The sequence below is a fragment of the Coregonus clupeaformis genome, chromosome 12 (genome assembly GCF_020615455.1).
Source record: "Coregonus clupeaformis isolate EN_2021a chromosome 12, ASM2061545v1, whole genome shotgun sequence".
In the NCBI taxonomy this organism is placed as follows: domain Eukaryota; kingdom Metazoa; phylum Chordata; class Actinopteri; order Salmoniformes; family Salmonidae; genus Coregonus; species Coregonus clupeaformis.
The window spans coordinates 24031159-24047657 of record NC_059203.1 but is presented as its reverse complement, the minus strand read 5'-3'; the positions used below and the strand labels follow the sequence as shown (position 1 = coordinate 24047657).

At 44.6% G+C, this 16499-nt stretch overlaps 1 protein-coding gene across 1 annotated transcript; it reads left to right on the top strand.

The window, feature by feature from the left end:
• The first annotated feature begins 874 nt into the window (after nt 1–874).
• LOC121561672 (Krueppel-like factor 15) lies at nt 875–15378 on the top strand. Its single transcript, XM_041874206.2, has 3 exons — nt 875–1033; nt 2656–4146; nt 14731–15378. The coding sequence occupies exons 2-3, from the start codon at nt 2888–2890 to the stop codon at nt 14894–14896; spliced, it is 1425 nt and encodes a 474-aa protein (XP_041730140.1). The 5' UTR covers nt 875–1033; nt 2656–2887; the 3' UTR covers nt 14897–15378.
• The last annotated feature ends 1121 nt before the right edge of the window (nt 15379–16499 follow it).

The window sequence follows — 16499 nt, the reverse complement described above, 5'->3', positions numbered from 1 at the left end:
TGTACATTTCCTAAGTCTGAATCGGCCCTAAGAGAACAGGGAATCTTGATACTGTTGCATATGACATTTGTCAAGTTCATTCACCATAAGTAATACCACACAGTAGTAGTCCACTGTGTTAGAAATGAATATTACAGTACTTCACATTCAATGTTTTGGTGCATCAATATTGCATGGACAGAGGGGATGATTGTAACAGTGTAATAACATTACATTGTAATAACATTATACAAAATATTCAGTAATTCTAGCAGTTTGATAGCCTACACAATGAGAACACTGTGTGGTGAACTTCTTTAGAGGAAGGCAAAATCCTTTCATTGAAATATGATTAAATGAACACAAATGAACTTGATGCATGGATGATTTTCACAACCATGTCCATTATCCATCCATGATCAATTATTATGTTGCTTTCTATTGGGGTCATTTGAACCTCCTGAAAATAGGCTGCTATCAGTCAACTTCCCCAGTCTCCATTCACTGCAACAGTTGTATCGTTTCTGTATTGTATTGATGGGCCCCTGTAGCTCAGTTGGTAGAGCATGGCGATTGCAACGCCAGGGTTGTGGGTTCGTTTCCCACGGGGGGGGCAGTATGAAAAAAAATGTATGCACTAACTGTAAGTCGCTGTCTGCTAAATGACTAAAATGTAAATGTATGGGCAGATAAGGATGACAGACACACTTGGAAATGGCACTGTCCTCCGTCACTAAACATCCCACATGTAGGCGTACACATCTTGATTGACATATCCAGAGACCAGCCTCCGCGCTCCGTTGGCCAATTGCGGCACAGAGCTGGGTCGAGCCTTCAGATCCAACCTCTTATTTTGACTCGTATAACACGCACACCAGCAGTCACGTGACGGTAATATAGTACAACTACTCTGCCTCGCTGCTAGTCAGTCTGAACGGTTCTGCTAGGCAAGTCTCAAGGGCAAACCATGCATTAGAGATTCCCCATCAAATGCAAAGGAAAATACAATGCATTGGAATAAAAAAAGGGATTTGTAACTGCTTTATTGAAAAAGGTAAGATGGAGTTTTACCGCATATTTTCCTTGGGAATGCAAGAGATCTTGGGCGTGCGTTCCTCCAACCTTCGACGGTATGCTGCAGCACGCACCACTGGACGAAAACATGTTTATGTTGTAGCGCTGACGCTGCGCTTACTCGCGCATCCTATGTTACGGGATGGACAGAAGATGTGCTCGTTTGCTTCAAAACTAGAATCAATCTGTTGACGGTTATGAGTTATGATAAAATGAGACAAGGAGATGTTTAAAAATTATACTTTTCTGCCAATAATCCGTAGAGACGTAGGCCTAGCCTACGGTGTTTAAATTACTTTGCAACTGATTTACATGTTATCCATATGTATGCCTATATAAGCTTATTTGTGTTAAAGATTGTTTTAAAATATTCTCAATTATGTTGTAATTATTCAGTGTTTGTTATGTAATAGCATGTAATTGCCTGAATAATATTTTGACGCACATGTGGCTTGACTAATAGAGATTATAAAAGCATTGATTTACTGCTTGTATTCCGCGCATGTGACAAAATACATTTTGATTTGATTAATGGTCAAGCAGAAAATAATCTTATGAAATCACATTTTATTTGTCTGAACAAGATAAGCGGTCAAGCAGAAAAAAATCGAATCAAATCAAATGTTATTTGTCACATGCGAGGAATACAACAGTTTTAGACCGTGAAATGGTTGCTTCCCAAGGAGTAAAAATAAAAAATGTAATTAAATAATAAATAATGACACTATAATCGCGTGTCATTCCACTTCAAGTGATGTTGATGTATTGCGTTTTGAGTGTTATGTGAAGAGCGTGACAGGTGAAGAGCGTGACAGGTGATTTATACACTGTTAGGAGCGCAGTGGTCACAGCTGCCCCACGCTGTGTTATGTTAATAATGTTGACAGTTCCTTTGGCGGTTTACTGTCGGTCACTGAGCCAAGAGGCCCGGAGAAGGGGACAGACGGTCAAACATTGATGACCATCTCAGCTTTGCCTATTTTTGTTGTGTTTTTTTTAAAGCTGCATGGTTTTTGCAAATTACAAATGAAAATAAAAAAATAATGGCAACGTTTTGTAAGATAGAAAAGATGAAGATTCTTCACTATAGTAGACTAAAACCTTTGTTCAAATAACAGAATATCCAATGAGTTCATTTGATTAAAAAATGCACTCAAAACCAATTTAAATGTAGCCTAAATGTGTGAGGCAAAGGTGTGCTTTGGCAGGAATAATTTCCATTGTGTGATGTCATAGAGTTATTTTTAATTGTGTTGAATCTGAAATACAAGTAAAGGAATGCGATAGCGGCCTATGCTCTCTGGAAACCGCTTCAGCTCTCACGCCAACCGCGTGTGAACTTGAAATGGAAACAGGCACAGCATTCCATATTTTGAACATGCAAGCCAGGAATGGAGAGGCTGAAGATAATTTGTTTCACAGGTGGTGCATTTGCGATTCATGACTTGTGCTTAGGTCTTGCCTATCTGTTATTTTGCATGTGGACTCTTGTCTGTGTGTTCTTACAGTGACATGTATTACTATCTAATACAGTGTATTAATCTCAAAACTCAGTTTAGTAATCTTCTCTCTCTTCTTCTCTCCTAATTTGTGTTTGTCTAGATATATCCTGGCTGGAAACCTTGGAATGAAAGACTTTTCCTACCAAAGAGAGAACAACAGGTGTTTCTCTATTTCTCTTCTGTGAAGCACGACCTTGCTGTGGTGACCCCTTCTGGGGTTTATTTGGTGACAGATTCCCGACAACAAGAGGAACAACCCTAACAAACTGTTATATCAGCAAGACAATTTTCATCACAAAGTGGGGTGACATTCTCTTGGCCCATAGCCAGGAATGGTGGATAACTTCCTAGTGAGGGCCGAGGAGACTTTCTTACCTTACGATAGCTCCCCACCGGTGTATCACCTGTCGGACATGGTGACGGACGCAGGGACCTACCAGGTGATGCCCTCGCCCTTCTCCGAGGACGACCTGAGCGAGTCGTCCAGCCCTCGCTCCTGTTCTAGCCCTGACTCCCAAGTGCTCAGCTCCAGCTATGGCAGCAGCTCTAGCGCCGAGAGCTCAGACAGCATCCTGGACTTCCTGCTGTCCCAGACTTCCCTAGGCGGAACAGGGACCGCGGCGGCCATCCCCATGTCACTGCCCACCTTTCTGTGGGACTCACAAAGGGATGCGCCGTCCCACCCCCATCCAGAGGCCTTGAAAGAGGAGAGCGTGGACTTCTCTGTCTGGTCCTTGGTGGACATGGATGAGCCATCCTTCCAGCCCACCTTGGAGGAGATAGAGGAGTTCCTGGAGGAGAACATGGAGGTGGTGTCATCCATAAAGCAGGAGGCCCGGGAGGGGGCGTTGGGGATGGGTCTAGAGGAGATCATGGGACTGGGGGTGGGACTGGAGGTGTACAGGGAGTCCTCATCCCCAGGGCCAAGGCTGGAGCTCGAGGCCAAGCATTCAGACCAAACTGTGTCAACCGAGAATGCCGCCACCACCACCGAGACCAAAAGCACACCGGCCACACCGGCACAGGAGTCCATAGAAGGCCCGCATGATGACAGGTCCAAGAGTGGTTCATTATCCAGCAGGCTCGGGTCAGCAGAGAGCAGTGCAAACGGTGGCAGCGGTGGGATGCCGGTCATCCTGCAGATCCAGCCCATGCAGATCAAACAGGAACCCGGTTCCACGGCTCCTCATCCTCCTCCCCAAGTTGTCCAGCCTCCCCCTCAGCCGGCATCAGACATCAAAATTGCCCAGCTGCTGGTCAACATCCAGGGGCAGACCTTCGCCCTGGTGCCCCAGCTGCTGCCCTCCACCAGCCTCAATGTCTCCTCCAAGTTTGTGCGCATCGCTCCAGTTCCCATTGCAGCCAAGCCCCTGGGCCTCGGGGAGGTGGTGGTTGGGGTCCAGGGCCAAGGGCTCCTGGTCGGGGGTCAGCAGTTTCAGAAGAACCCTGTGGCGGACCTCATCAAAATGCACAAATGCACTTTCCCCAGCTGCACCAAGATGTACACCAAGAGCAGCCACCTGAAAGCCCACCTCCGGAGACACACAGGGGAGAAACCTTTCGCCTGCACCTGGCCGGGCTGTGGATGGAGGTGAGTGGGTGCTCATTGACTATGATGATGATCATCATCATTTTATGGATTTGCTGTGCCAAAAGGCCTCTAGACATTCAAATTAGTAGACATATACCAATAGAAAACGTCCACCCTTGAGCACATAACATGATGATTCTTCACAATGAATTACAATAGCTGCAATGATCTCATCACACGTTATCATAATCGTATTCGGCAGGTGTCATGGTTTTAAAGTTCAAGAGATTAAGACATCTTTATCTTGAGAGATTTGAACGACGTTGCTAGGTTACGGCAGGTTGTATAAAGAATGCATAGGGTGAGCGAACGACTAGTCAGTGAGCCCAAGCTTTCACAAGCATGTGTGAGATATGGAGGGGATTATCCCCTGTTGTTATCGTATGGCCTTTCTGGACGCTTTGGGGCAATTATATGTCAATGGGACAACCCAGCAAACAGGGGATGTCTTGAGGACATTCGGCAACGTTCCCATTAGGTCCCTTAAGGGTTTCGGCGTGACGATATCCCTCTGACGTTCTGAGAACGTTCTAAGAATGTCGTGTGATGGTCCCAAGGAAATGTTCTCTGGGGGACCTTTGTCTAGTTCCCTGTAAGTTCCCAGGACATTACATTTTTACATTTTAGTCATTTAGCAGACGCTCTTATCCAGAGCATTTTTCATACTGGCCCCCCATTGACATATTTCAGCAATTTGAGTTTGGGTTCTTAATATAGTTGTCTAATGTTGGTGGGGCATATTATTCTGTTTTAATGTTACTCCTGAATTACTATGTTTTAATGTTACTCCTGAATTACTATGATAGATATAATCGTTTTTCTTGAGTGTATTTTTAACAGAGCTGAGATTTACTTTGAAGTGCGAATTGTAGGAATAGACCTACGGGTGAACTCAGTCATTCATACAGACATGCTGGCATAGCAGGACAATCGGAATGCTGTGAACCAAGAGATAGTGAGTGCAAATCCCAGGTGAAGACATGTTAAATAATAATTACTGTATGAATAAACACACACAATGTAATATATGTAAGTTGAAATCACTGTACAGTGTATGTTAAAAGCATTGTTTGTGTGTGGGTGTCCCTAGCATTCCCAAAAAGACAAAGAGCTGTGAATGGATCAGTGGTTCACCAATCAGGGCGTTGATGGACCATGTGCCTTAGGTAGAATGTTAGGAACATGGTAGCAGCACAAGACATGGTACAAACATTATTGGGCACAGACAACAGCACAAAGGGCAAGACTTGCAAAACAACAACAGTATAGTCAGAAAATAGAAGGTGATGGCTGCGATCAAAGTGTTAGTTGGAGGGTTGTCAAAAGATATAAATGTGTTCCCTCAGATTCACACTTTTGTCAGGCATATCTGGGATATGTGATAATGGCGTTGGTGTCACATTTCCACTGGTGTAAACTAAAACTAACCGAAGCATTTGGGTAGAGGCCACATGGGCACCTCCTGTTGTGATGCCACAGCTGTGCAGTGGCTACGGCCGAGTGTGTGGCAGAGTCTGTGGATATCTTCATCAACAACATCTCATTTTTGACTCATTAATTACGTGTGGTTACAGGGTAAAAACAGAAACAAATAAAAGGTTAACAGTTTATGCATTAATTCCGAGTGGTTAAGGTTAGGGCTATGGTTTGGGAAGACTTAAAACAAAATAATTTAAAAACGACACGCTATTACCATCAAGTATCATCAAGTATTTTCATGGCTTTGTGAACTGCGGTAGCGCAGTGGACTGAGCAGCACGCTTTGGTTCCGAACATCACGAGTTCGACTGAGCAGCACGCTTTATTTCCGAACATCACGAGTTCGCACCCAGAGCTGGGCAATTGTTTTTTTGTGAGCGCTGAGGAATGCATATAGTGAAGTTCTCAGGACCTTTTCAAACGTCCGACATCGAAGTCTATTTCTAGTGGTCATGATCTGAATACGGGTGTCAGTTTTCAACCGTGTGTGTGTTTGTGTGAGTGTGTGTGTGTGTGTGTTTGTGTGAGCGTGCCTGTGCGCTTGCGTTGGTGAGTGTGTTTGTGTGTGAGAGTGTGATGGAGTGTGTGACTCTTGGCCCTCAGCTGCCTGATTTCCTGAGGACACAGGGTCAGGCGGAGAGAGTGACAGTATCGGGTGAAAGAGCGTAACCTTTGGCTTTCTAAGCCAGGGAGGAATGTTATCTATATGCCCTGGCCTGCAAAGACCTTACTGAATATAGGTGGCTAACACATGGGCAAAGTACAAGTAGGGGTCTGTGAATTGTGACTGTACTTACAAAGAGGTGGAGGAGGTAGCGTGTGTGTGTGTGTGTGTGTGTGTGTGTGTGCGTGTGCGTGTGCATGTGTGTTAGTGTGTGTGTGTGTGTGTGTGTGTGTAACAGAGTGCATTCTGTTGTGCCCTGAGCAGGGATAGAACTGTGTGTGTGTGTGTGTGTAACAGAGTGCATTCTGTTGTGCCCTGAGCAGGGATAGAACTGTGTGTGTGTAACAGAGTGCATTCTGTTGTGCCCTGAGCAGGGATAGAACTGTGTGTGTGTGTGTGTGCGTGTGTGTGAGTGTGTGTGTGTGTGTGTGTAACAGAGTGCATTCTGTTGTGCCCTGAGCAGGGATAGAACTGTGTGTGTGTGTGTGTGTAACAGAGTGCATTCTGTTGTGCCCTGAGCAGGGATAGAACTGTGTGTGTGTGTGTGTAACAGAGTGCATTCTGTTGTGCCCTGAGCAGGGATAGAACTGTGTGTGTGTGTGTGTGTAACAGAGTGCATTCTGTTGTGCCCTGAGCAGGGATAGAACTGTGTGTGTGTGTGTGCGTGTGCGTGTGTGTGAGTGTGTGTGTGTGTGTGTGTAACAGAGTGCATTCTGTTGTGCCCTGAGCAGGGATAGAACTTGCAATGTTTTACACAACATCACACGCAATTCAAAGCCAACCATCTTAGCCAATAGCACAAAAGACTAGTCTGTCACTGCGTGAGCGAAGTTTGCCTTTAGATCTCAGTAATCTCGTTTAACCAGAAGTAAAATTATCTCGCTAAAGTTTGTCATTTCCTTTTTTACTTCTGGGGGAATGCCGTTAACAATTGTGATGACCTTTGTGCAAAGGAAGGAAGCGAAGTCTCCTGCCTCGTAAACGGAAACTCTCGGCCAAACCCCTCCTTTCTGCTAATTTCACCCATGTTTATCATGGTAAAAAAGCAAACTTTTAGTTTTCATGAATTTTTACAATATAGACAATTTTGACTTTGTGGCTGTGGAATCTAGTGGAAAAAGGTTTATCATCCCACACAGGCTTGAAAATCACCGCACCAGTTTAAGAAGTGTCTTCGCCCAATCCTGATTCGTCCAACTAATCATTGACGAAAACCCCAAACCAGGAACTACTGCTGCTCGTAATCACATAATTCTACGTGAGCCTTGACAGATTAATCTGTCCATGAGAATTTGTCCATGAGAATCTGTCCACGAGAGTTTAAGATCTCAGGAAAAGTGTGATATCACTGATGTTTTCCAGCAAACATGCTACAGATGAGTTTCACATCCACTACACGTACAGTACCAGTCAAACGTTTGGACACACCTACGCATTCAAGGGTTTTTCTTTATTTTTTACTATTTTCTACATTGTAGAATAATAGTGAAGACATCAAAAGTATGAAATAACACATATGGAATCATGTAGTAACCAATAAAGTGTTAAACAAATCAAAATATATTTAATATTTGAGATTCTTCTAAGTAGCCACCCTTTGCCTTGATAACAGCTTTGCACACTCTTGGCATTCTCTCAACCAGCTTCACCTAGAATGCTTTTCCAACTGTCTTGAGGTCGGGGGATTGTGGAGGCCAGGTCATCTGATGCAGCACTCCATCACTCTCCTTCTTGGTAAAATAGCCCTTACACAGCCTGGATGTGTCCTTACACAGCCTGGAGGAGTGTTGGGTCATTGTCCTGTTGAAAAACAAATGATAGTCCCACTAAGCCCAAACCAGATGGGATGGCGTATCGCTGCAGAATGCTGTGGTAGCCATGCTGGTTAAGTGTGCCTTGAATTCTAAATCAATCACATACAGTGTCACCAGCAAAGCACCTCCTCCTCCATGCTTTATTGTGGGAAATACACATGCGGAGATCATCCGTTCACATTTACATTTACATCATTTAGCAGACGCTCTTATCGAGAGCGACCTACAAATTGGTGCATTCAATTTATGATAGCCAGTGGGACAACCACTTTTTTTCCCTTCTTTTTTTATGGGGGGGTAGAAGGATTACTTTATACTATTCCAGGTATTACTTAAAGAGGTAGGGTTTCAAGTGTCTCCGGAAGGTGGTCAGTGACTCCGCTGTCCTGGCGTCGTGGGGGAGCTTGTTCCACCATTGGGGTGCCAGAACAGCAAATAGCTTTGACTGGGCTGAGCGGGAACTGTGCTTCCGTAGAGGTAGGGGAGCTAGCAGGCCAGAGGTGGATGAACGTAGTGCCCTCGTTTGGGTGTAGGGTCTGATCAGAGCCTGAAGGTAAGGAGGTGCCGTTCCCCTCACAGCTCCGTAGGCAAGCACCATGGTCTTGTAGTAGATGCGAGCCTCAACTGGAAGCCAGTGGAGTGTGCGGAGGAGCGGGGTGACATGAGAGAACTTGGGAAGGTCGAACACCAGACGGGCTGCAGCGTTCTGGATAAGTTGTAGGGGTTTAATGGCACAGGCAGGGAGCCCAGCCCACAGCAAGTTGCAGTAATCCAGACGGGAGATGACAAGTGCCTGGATTAGGACCTGTGCCGCTTTCTGTGTAAGGTAGGGTCGTACTCTGCGAATGTTGTAGAGCATGAACCTGCAGGATCGGGTCACCGCTTTGATGTTAGCGGAGAACGACAGGGTGTTGTCCGGGGTCATGCCAAGGTTCTTTGCACTCTGGGAGGAGGACACAATGGAGTTGTCAACCGTGATGGAGAGATCATGGTACGGGCAGTCCTTCCCCGGGAGGAAGAGCAGCTCCGTCTTGCCGAGGTTCAGCTTGAGGTGGTGATCCGACATCCACACTGATATGTCTGCCAGACATGCAGAGATGCGATTCGCAACCTGGTTATCAGAAGGGGGAAAGGAGAAAATTAATTGTGTGTCGTCTGCGTAGCAATGATAGGAGAGACCATGTGAGGATATGACAGAGCCAAGTAACTTGGTGTATAGAGAGAATAGGAGAGGGCCTAGAACTGAGCCCTGGGGACACCAGTGGTGAGAGCACGTGGTGCGGAGACAGATTCTCGCTACGCCACCTGGTAGGAGCGACCTGTCAGGTAGGACGCAATCCAAGAGTGAGCAGCACCGGAGATGCCCAACTCGGAGAGGGTGGAGAGGAGGATCTGATGGTTCACAGTATCAAAGGCAGTGGATAGGTGTAGAAGGATAAGAGCAGAGGAGAGAGAGTTAGCTTTAGCAGTGCGGAGAGCCTCCGTGACACAGAGAAGAGCAGTCTCAGTTGAATGACCAGTCTTGAAACCTGACTGGTTTGGATCAAGAAGGTCATTCTGAGAGTGATAGCAGGGGAGTTGGCTAGAGACGGCACACTCAAGAGTTTTGGAGAGAAATGAAAGAAGGGATACTGGTCTGTAGTTGTTGACATCGGAGGGATCGAGTGTAGGTTTTATGAGGAGGGGTGCAACTCTCGCTCTCTTGAAGACCCACACCGCGTCTCACAAAGACACGGCGGTTGGAACCAAAAATCTCCAATTTGGACTCAAGACCAAAGGACAAATTTCCACCGGTCTAATGTCCATTGCTCGTGTTTCTTGGCCCAAGCAGGTCTTTTCTTCTTATTGGTGTCCTTTAGTAGTGGTTTCTTTGCAGCAATCGACCATGAAGGCCTGATTCACACAGTCCCCTCTGAACAGTTGATGTTGAGATGTGTCTGTGACTTGAACTCTGTGAAGCATTTATTTGGGCTGCAATTTCTGAGGCTGGTAACTCTAATGAAGTTATCCTCTGCAGCAGAGGTAACTCTGGGTCTTCCATTCCTGTGGCGGTCCTCAGGAGAGCCAGTTTCATCATAGCGCTTGATGGTGTTTGCGACTGCACTTGAAGAAACTTTCAAAGTTCTTGAAATTTTCCATATTGACTGACCATGTCTTAAAGTATTGATGGACTGTCGTTTCTCTTTGCTTATTTGAGCTGTTCTTGCCATAATATGGACTTGGCATTTTACCAAATATGACTATCTTCTGTATACCCCTCCCTACCTTGTCACAACACAACTGATTGTCTCAAATGCAATAAGAAGGAAAGAATTTCCACAAATTAATTTTTAAGAAGGCACACCTGTTAATTGAAATGCATTCCAGGTGACTACCTCATGAAGCTGGTTGAGAGAATGCCAAGAGTGTGTAAAGCTGTCATCAAGGCAAAGGGTGGCTATTTGAAGAATCTCTAATATAAAATATATTTTGATTTGTTTAACACTTTTTTGGTTACTACATGATTCCATTTGTGTTATTTCATAGTTTTGATGTATTCACTATTATTCTACAATGTAAAAAATAGTAAAAATAAAGAAAACGCTTGAATGAGTAGGTGTGTCCAAACTTTTGACTGGTAGTGTACACGTCAACTATGACAGACAAAATGAGAAAAGAAAATCCAGAAAATCACATTGTAGGATTTTTAATGAATTTATTTGCAAATTATGGTGGAAAATAAGTATTTGGTCAATAACAAAAGTTTCTCAATACTTTGTTATATATCCTTTGCAATGACACAGGTCAAACGTTTTCTGTAAATCTTCACAAGGTTTTCACACACTGTTGCTGGTATTTTGGCCCATTCCTCCATGCAGATCTCCTCTAGAGCAGTGATGTTTTGGGGCTGTCGCTGGGCAACACGGACTTTCAACTCCCTCCAAAGATTTTCTATGGATTTGAGATCTGGAGACTGGCTAGGCCACTCCAGGACCTTGAAATGCTTCTTACGAAGCCACTCCTTCGTTGCCCGGGCGGTGTGTTTGGGATCATTGTCATGCTGAAAGACCCAGCCACGTTTCATCTTCAATGCCCTTGCTGATGGAAGGAGGTTTTCACTTAAAATCTCCGATACATGGCCCCATTCATTCTTTCCTTTACGGATCAGTCGTCCTGGTCCCTTTGCAGAAAAACAGCCCCAAAGCATGATGTTTCCACCCCCATGCTTCACAGTAGGTATGGTGTTCTTTGGATGCAACTCAGCATTCTTTGTCCTCCAAACACGACGAGTTGAGTTTTTACCAAAAAGTTATATTTTGGTTTCATCTGACATTCTCCCAATCCTCTTCTGGATCATCCAAATGCACTCTAGCAAACTTCAGACGGGCCTGGACATGTACTGGCTTAAGCAGGGGGACACGTCTGGCACTGCAGGATTTGAGTCCCTGACGGCGTAGTGTGTTACTGATGGTAGGCTTTGTTACTTTGGTCCCAGCTCTCTGCAGGTCATTCACTAGGTCCCCCCGTGTGGTTCTGGGATTTTTGCTCACCGTTCTTGTGATCATTTTGACCCCACGGGGGTGAGATCTTGCGTGGAGCCCCAGATCGAGGGAGATTATCAGTGGTCTTGTTTGTCTTCCATTTCCTAATAATTGCTCCCACAGTTGATTTCTTCAAACCAAGCTGCTTACCTATTGCAGATTCAGTCTTCCCAGCCTGGTGCAGGTCTACAATTTTGTTTCTGGTGTCCTTTGACAGCTCTTTGGTCTTGGCCATAGTGGAGTTTGGAGTGTGACTGTTTGAGGTTGTGGACAGGTGTCTTTTATACTGATAACAAGTTCAAACAGGTGCCATTAATACAGGTAACGAGTGGAGGACAGAGGAGCCTCTTAAAGAAGAAGCTACAGGTCTGTGAGAGCCAGAAATCTTGCTTGTTTGTAGGTGACCAAATACTTATTTTCCACCATAATTTGCAAATAAATTCATAAAAAATCCTACAATGTGATTTTCTGGAGAAAAAAAATCTCAATTTGTCTGTCATAGTTGACGTGTACCTATGATGAAAATTACAGGCCTCTCTCATCTTTTTAAGTGGGAGAACTTGCACAATTGGTGGCTGACTAAATACTTTTTTTCCCCACTGTATGTGTCTACACGCTCCATACAGCATATTAGTTTGTATTGAATCAGCGTACCGTCCGTCCCTGTAATGCTCAATCATTCATGGACTCCAGTCCACTTCTTCTCCACAGTGAGCGATCTACAGTATATTGCTGAAAAGGCAACTGCATCAGTCAATTTATTTATGATGACTTTGGCACCAACTTGGCAACACGCCAGCGGGCGTGTATTTGTAATGTATTTGTAATGTATTTGTAATGTATTTGTATTGTATTTGTAATGTATTTGTATTGTATTTGTAATGTCTTTGTAATGTATTTGTAATGTATTTGTATTGTATTTGTAATGTATTTGTAATACCGCACAAGTCTGTCCCAGTAGATGAGCTCGGCTGCAGCAGAAATCCCTCTAGTAGTTATCCAGGCGATGCATCTCGGCCCAACAAAAGGGGTCTTGTCTGGACACAAAAGACAGGATTTAGTGGGGTGGAGGCAAGAGGGCGGGTTGGAGGAAAGGGGGGGTGTAGAGAGAGACAGAGAGTGAGAGAGAAAGAGAGAGAGTGAGAGGGTGAGTGTGAGAGAGAGCTAGAGAGTGGGGGAGTGAGAAAGAATAAAGAGAAGGTGGGGAGAAAATAGAGTGAGGGGGAAAGAGAGAGTGGAGGAATGTAAATGGAGGAAGAGAGTGAGAGAGAAAGAGAGAGAGTGGAGGAATGTAAATGGAGGAAGAGTGTGAGAGGGAGGGAGAAGGTAGGGCAAGAAAGAGAGAGAGTGTGTAAGAGTGAGGGGCCTGTTTCAGTTTTGTACACACAATCAGGCTGATGGAAACTGGTGTGGAAGTGAGATGAACAAAAGGCTAAGTGCTGAATAGTTACCATGACTGTATGGTAGGAAGGTCTTGGCTGGCAGACTGCTTGAAAAGGGAGCAGGATGTGAGGTTTCTGTACTGAGGCTGAGATGTTTACAGTTGGACAGAAGGACACATGCAAACAGACACATGTGTAAACACACACGTACAGGTATGGGAACATTGTGTGCACGCATACACACATACACATAAACACTATACACTCACGTGCACACAGTCTCTCAGTGTCCTTCTTTTATCTCTCTCTCTCTCTCTCTCTCTCTCTCTCTCTCTCTCTCTCGCTCTCACACCAAAATCTAATTAAACCTCCCCATATTTCTTCTGGAGCTGACATCGATATCATTTCATCAGAAGGCCAGGGGCACACACACTCCATACTGTTATTCCACTGCTTTAAGTCAGTCAGTCAGTACTAGAGGAAAGAAGCAGGGGGACTCCCTGGGGAAGTAAAATATAACAATGTTATTATTTTATTACTATCATTTGACAATAAGCACTTATTTTGAGAGTCACTGCTGTAGGCCTTCTGTAGTTGCCTATCTACTGACATTAGCTAGTTGAGTCTAAACCCCTTTTTTCCTCTCCTTGTGGTTTGGGGACTCATGTTTTATGTGTGTGTGTGACAGATAGTAAAGTGGGTTTTATTTCCGACTCCCCTGCTTAATCATAGGCTCGAGATTGCATCAATTCATCATCCTGTCAGCTCTGGCTGTAACATCTGGGAGACAGAAAGATCTAGGCTTGGGAGTGACTGCTGGGAGGCCAATAGTTGTCATGCCTTAAGCCTTAACCATGTGTTTCAAGCTATCACTAACTAGTTAGCATAGCATTGCTTTTTACGCCGCAGCCGTGTATTATACGATAGCTCTAACTATTTAGAATTTCCGCATAGCATTTCTCCAGGGTTTGTCCCTGGGTTTTTAGCTAGTGCTAACTAGCTAACAATGATCTGCATAGCGCTGGTAAGGTAATGTGTTTTAAGCTAGCATGATCCTTTTTTGCATTGCCGTTGCTTAAGCTTAGCCTAGCCATGTGTTTTAAGCTAATTATTTAGCATTGCTAGTATTACTTTAGGGTTCATCCATGTAGTATTGACATATAGTCTGGTGGCCTTTGTCAGCGATGTTACATAACTAGCGAGGCTTAGTGAGAAGCAGTAGGTCTTGCAAGAATAAGGAGAAGCCCAGATTTACTGCAAAATAACACATTGGTTCAAGCAGATGGGCTGTAGCCAGTCATTGATTATGGTATACACTGCCCCAAGACTGCCAAAGTCAAAACGTGTCAAGCTACGTCACAGGAGGTTGGTGGCACCTTAATTGGGGAGGACGGGCTCGAGGTAATGGCTGGAGCGGAATAAGTGTAATGGTATCCTGCAGGCTGACTTCGGTCGTCAGTTGAACAGTGTTTCCTCCGACACATTGGTGCAGATGGCTTCCGGGTTAAGCGAGCGGGTGTTAAGAAGCGCAGCTTGGCGGGTCATGTTTCGGAGGACGCATGACTCGCCCTTCGCCTCTCCCGAGCCCGTTGGGGAGTTGCAGCGATGAGACAAGATCGTAATCACGAAATAGGGGAGAAAAATCACATTACATATGTGAACAATAATAATTATATTATATTTTACAATGATTTACATCTCTCTCCTATCTGTGTCTCTCCCAGGTTCTCGAGGTCGGATGAGCTGTCGCGACACCGGCGGTCCCACTCAGGGATCAAGCCTTACCAGTGTCCAGTGTGTGAGAAGAAATTTGCCCGCAGTGACCATCTGTCAAAACACATCAAAGTCCACCGCTTTCCGCGAAGCCGGACCCTGCGCACAGCAAACTGACCCCACCCGGATCACTCTTCAATGGACATAGGCCAAGGGAGCACGGAGTGTGTGTGTGTGTGTGTGTGTCTGTGAGATGGAATTTGTGTGAATGTGTATGTGTGAGAGTGTGGTATGACTAATGGAGAGAGAGAGAGAGAGAAAGAGAGAGCGATGGACATGGAAGGTTTATGTGTGTGCCTTGCCTTTTAGAGAGATCTATAACGGTGGTCTTGTGCTATAATTTATTGTAGAAAGCAAAAACATGCAACAACCAAGCAAAACCAACAAATGAAACTTACCATCTTCTCAGTAATCAAAATTTCTTGAGATTCTTGTTGCTGTTGGTACTTTTGTATGTTGTACTCTTTTAATTTGTTTTTCTGTTCTGTCTTTATTTTTCAATGAAAGATTAGCTTTTTTCATTCGAGATGAAATGTATTAATTGCATTAGTAATAGCCTTGTGTTTCTATTTTACCTGGATATGACTGCCTTTTATCTTTTTAGGAAGCACCAATGCCTTTGACATTCCTCATCCAAGTCAGGTTGAAGTTTCTCCTTGTTTTTAGCCTTGTCGCTCATAGCCCATTGACAGAGGGTAGAGAACAGCTTACTCATTCATCACACTGTTTATTCAGAGGGAGGGGCAGAGCCTATTGTCAATTCTGTTTATTCAGAGGGAGGGGCAGAGCCTATTATCAAATCTGTTTATTCAGAGGGAGGGGCAGAGCCTATTGTCAATTCTGTTTATTCAGAGGGAGGGGCAGAGCCTATTATCAATTCTGTTTATTCAGAGGGAGGAGCCTATTGTCAATTCTGTTTATTCAGAGGGAGGAGCCTATTGTCAATTCTGTTTATTCAGAGGGAGGGGCAGAGCATATTGTCAATTATGTTTGTTCAGAGGGAGGGCAGAGCCTATTGTCAATTCTGTTTATTCAGAGGGAGGGGCAGATCCTATTGTCAATTCTGTTTATTCAGAGGGAGGGGCAGAGCCTATTGTCAATTCTGTTTATTCAGAGGGAGGGGCCTATTGTCAATTCTGTTTATTCAGAGGGAGGGGCAGAGCCTATTGTCAATTCTGTTTATTCAGAGGGAGGGGCAGATCCTATTGTCAATTCTGTTTATTCAGAGGGAGGGGCAGAGCCTATTGTCAATTCTGTTTATTCAGAGGGAGGAGCCTATTGTCAATTCTGTTTATTCAGAGGGAGGGGCAGAGCCTATTATCAATTCTGTTTATTCAGAGGGAGGGGCAGAGCCTATTGTCAATTCTGTTTATTCAGAGGGAGGGGCAGAGCCTATTATCAATTCTGTTTATTCAGAGGGAGGAGCCTATTGTCAATTCTGTTTATTCAGAGGGAGGAGCCTATTGTCAATTCTGTTTATTCAGAGGGAGGGGCAGAGCATATTGTCAATTATGTTTGTTCAGAGGGAGGGGCAGAGCCTATTGTCAATTCTGTTTATTCAGAGGGAGGGGCAGATCCTATTGTCAATTCTGTTTATTCAGAGGGAGGGGCAGAGCCTATTGTCAATTCTGTTTATTCAGAGGGAGGGGCCTATTGTCAATTCTGTTTATTCAGAGGGAGGGGCAGAGCCTATTGTCAATTCTGTTTATTCAGAGGGAGG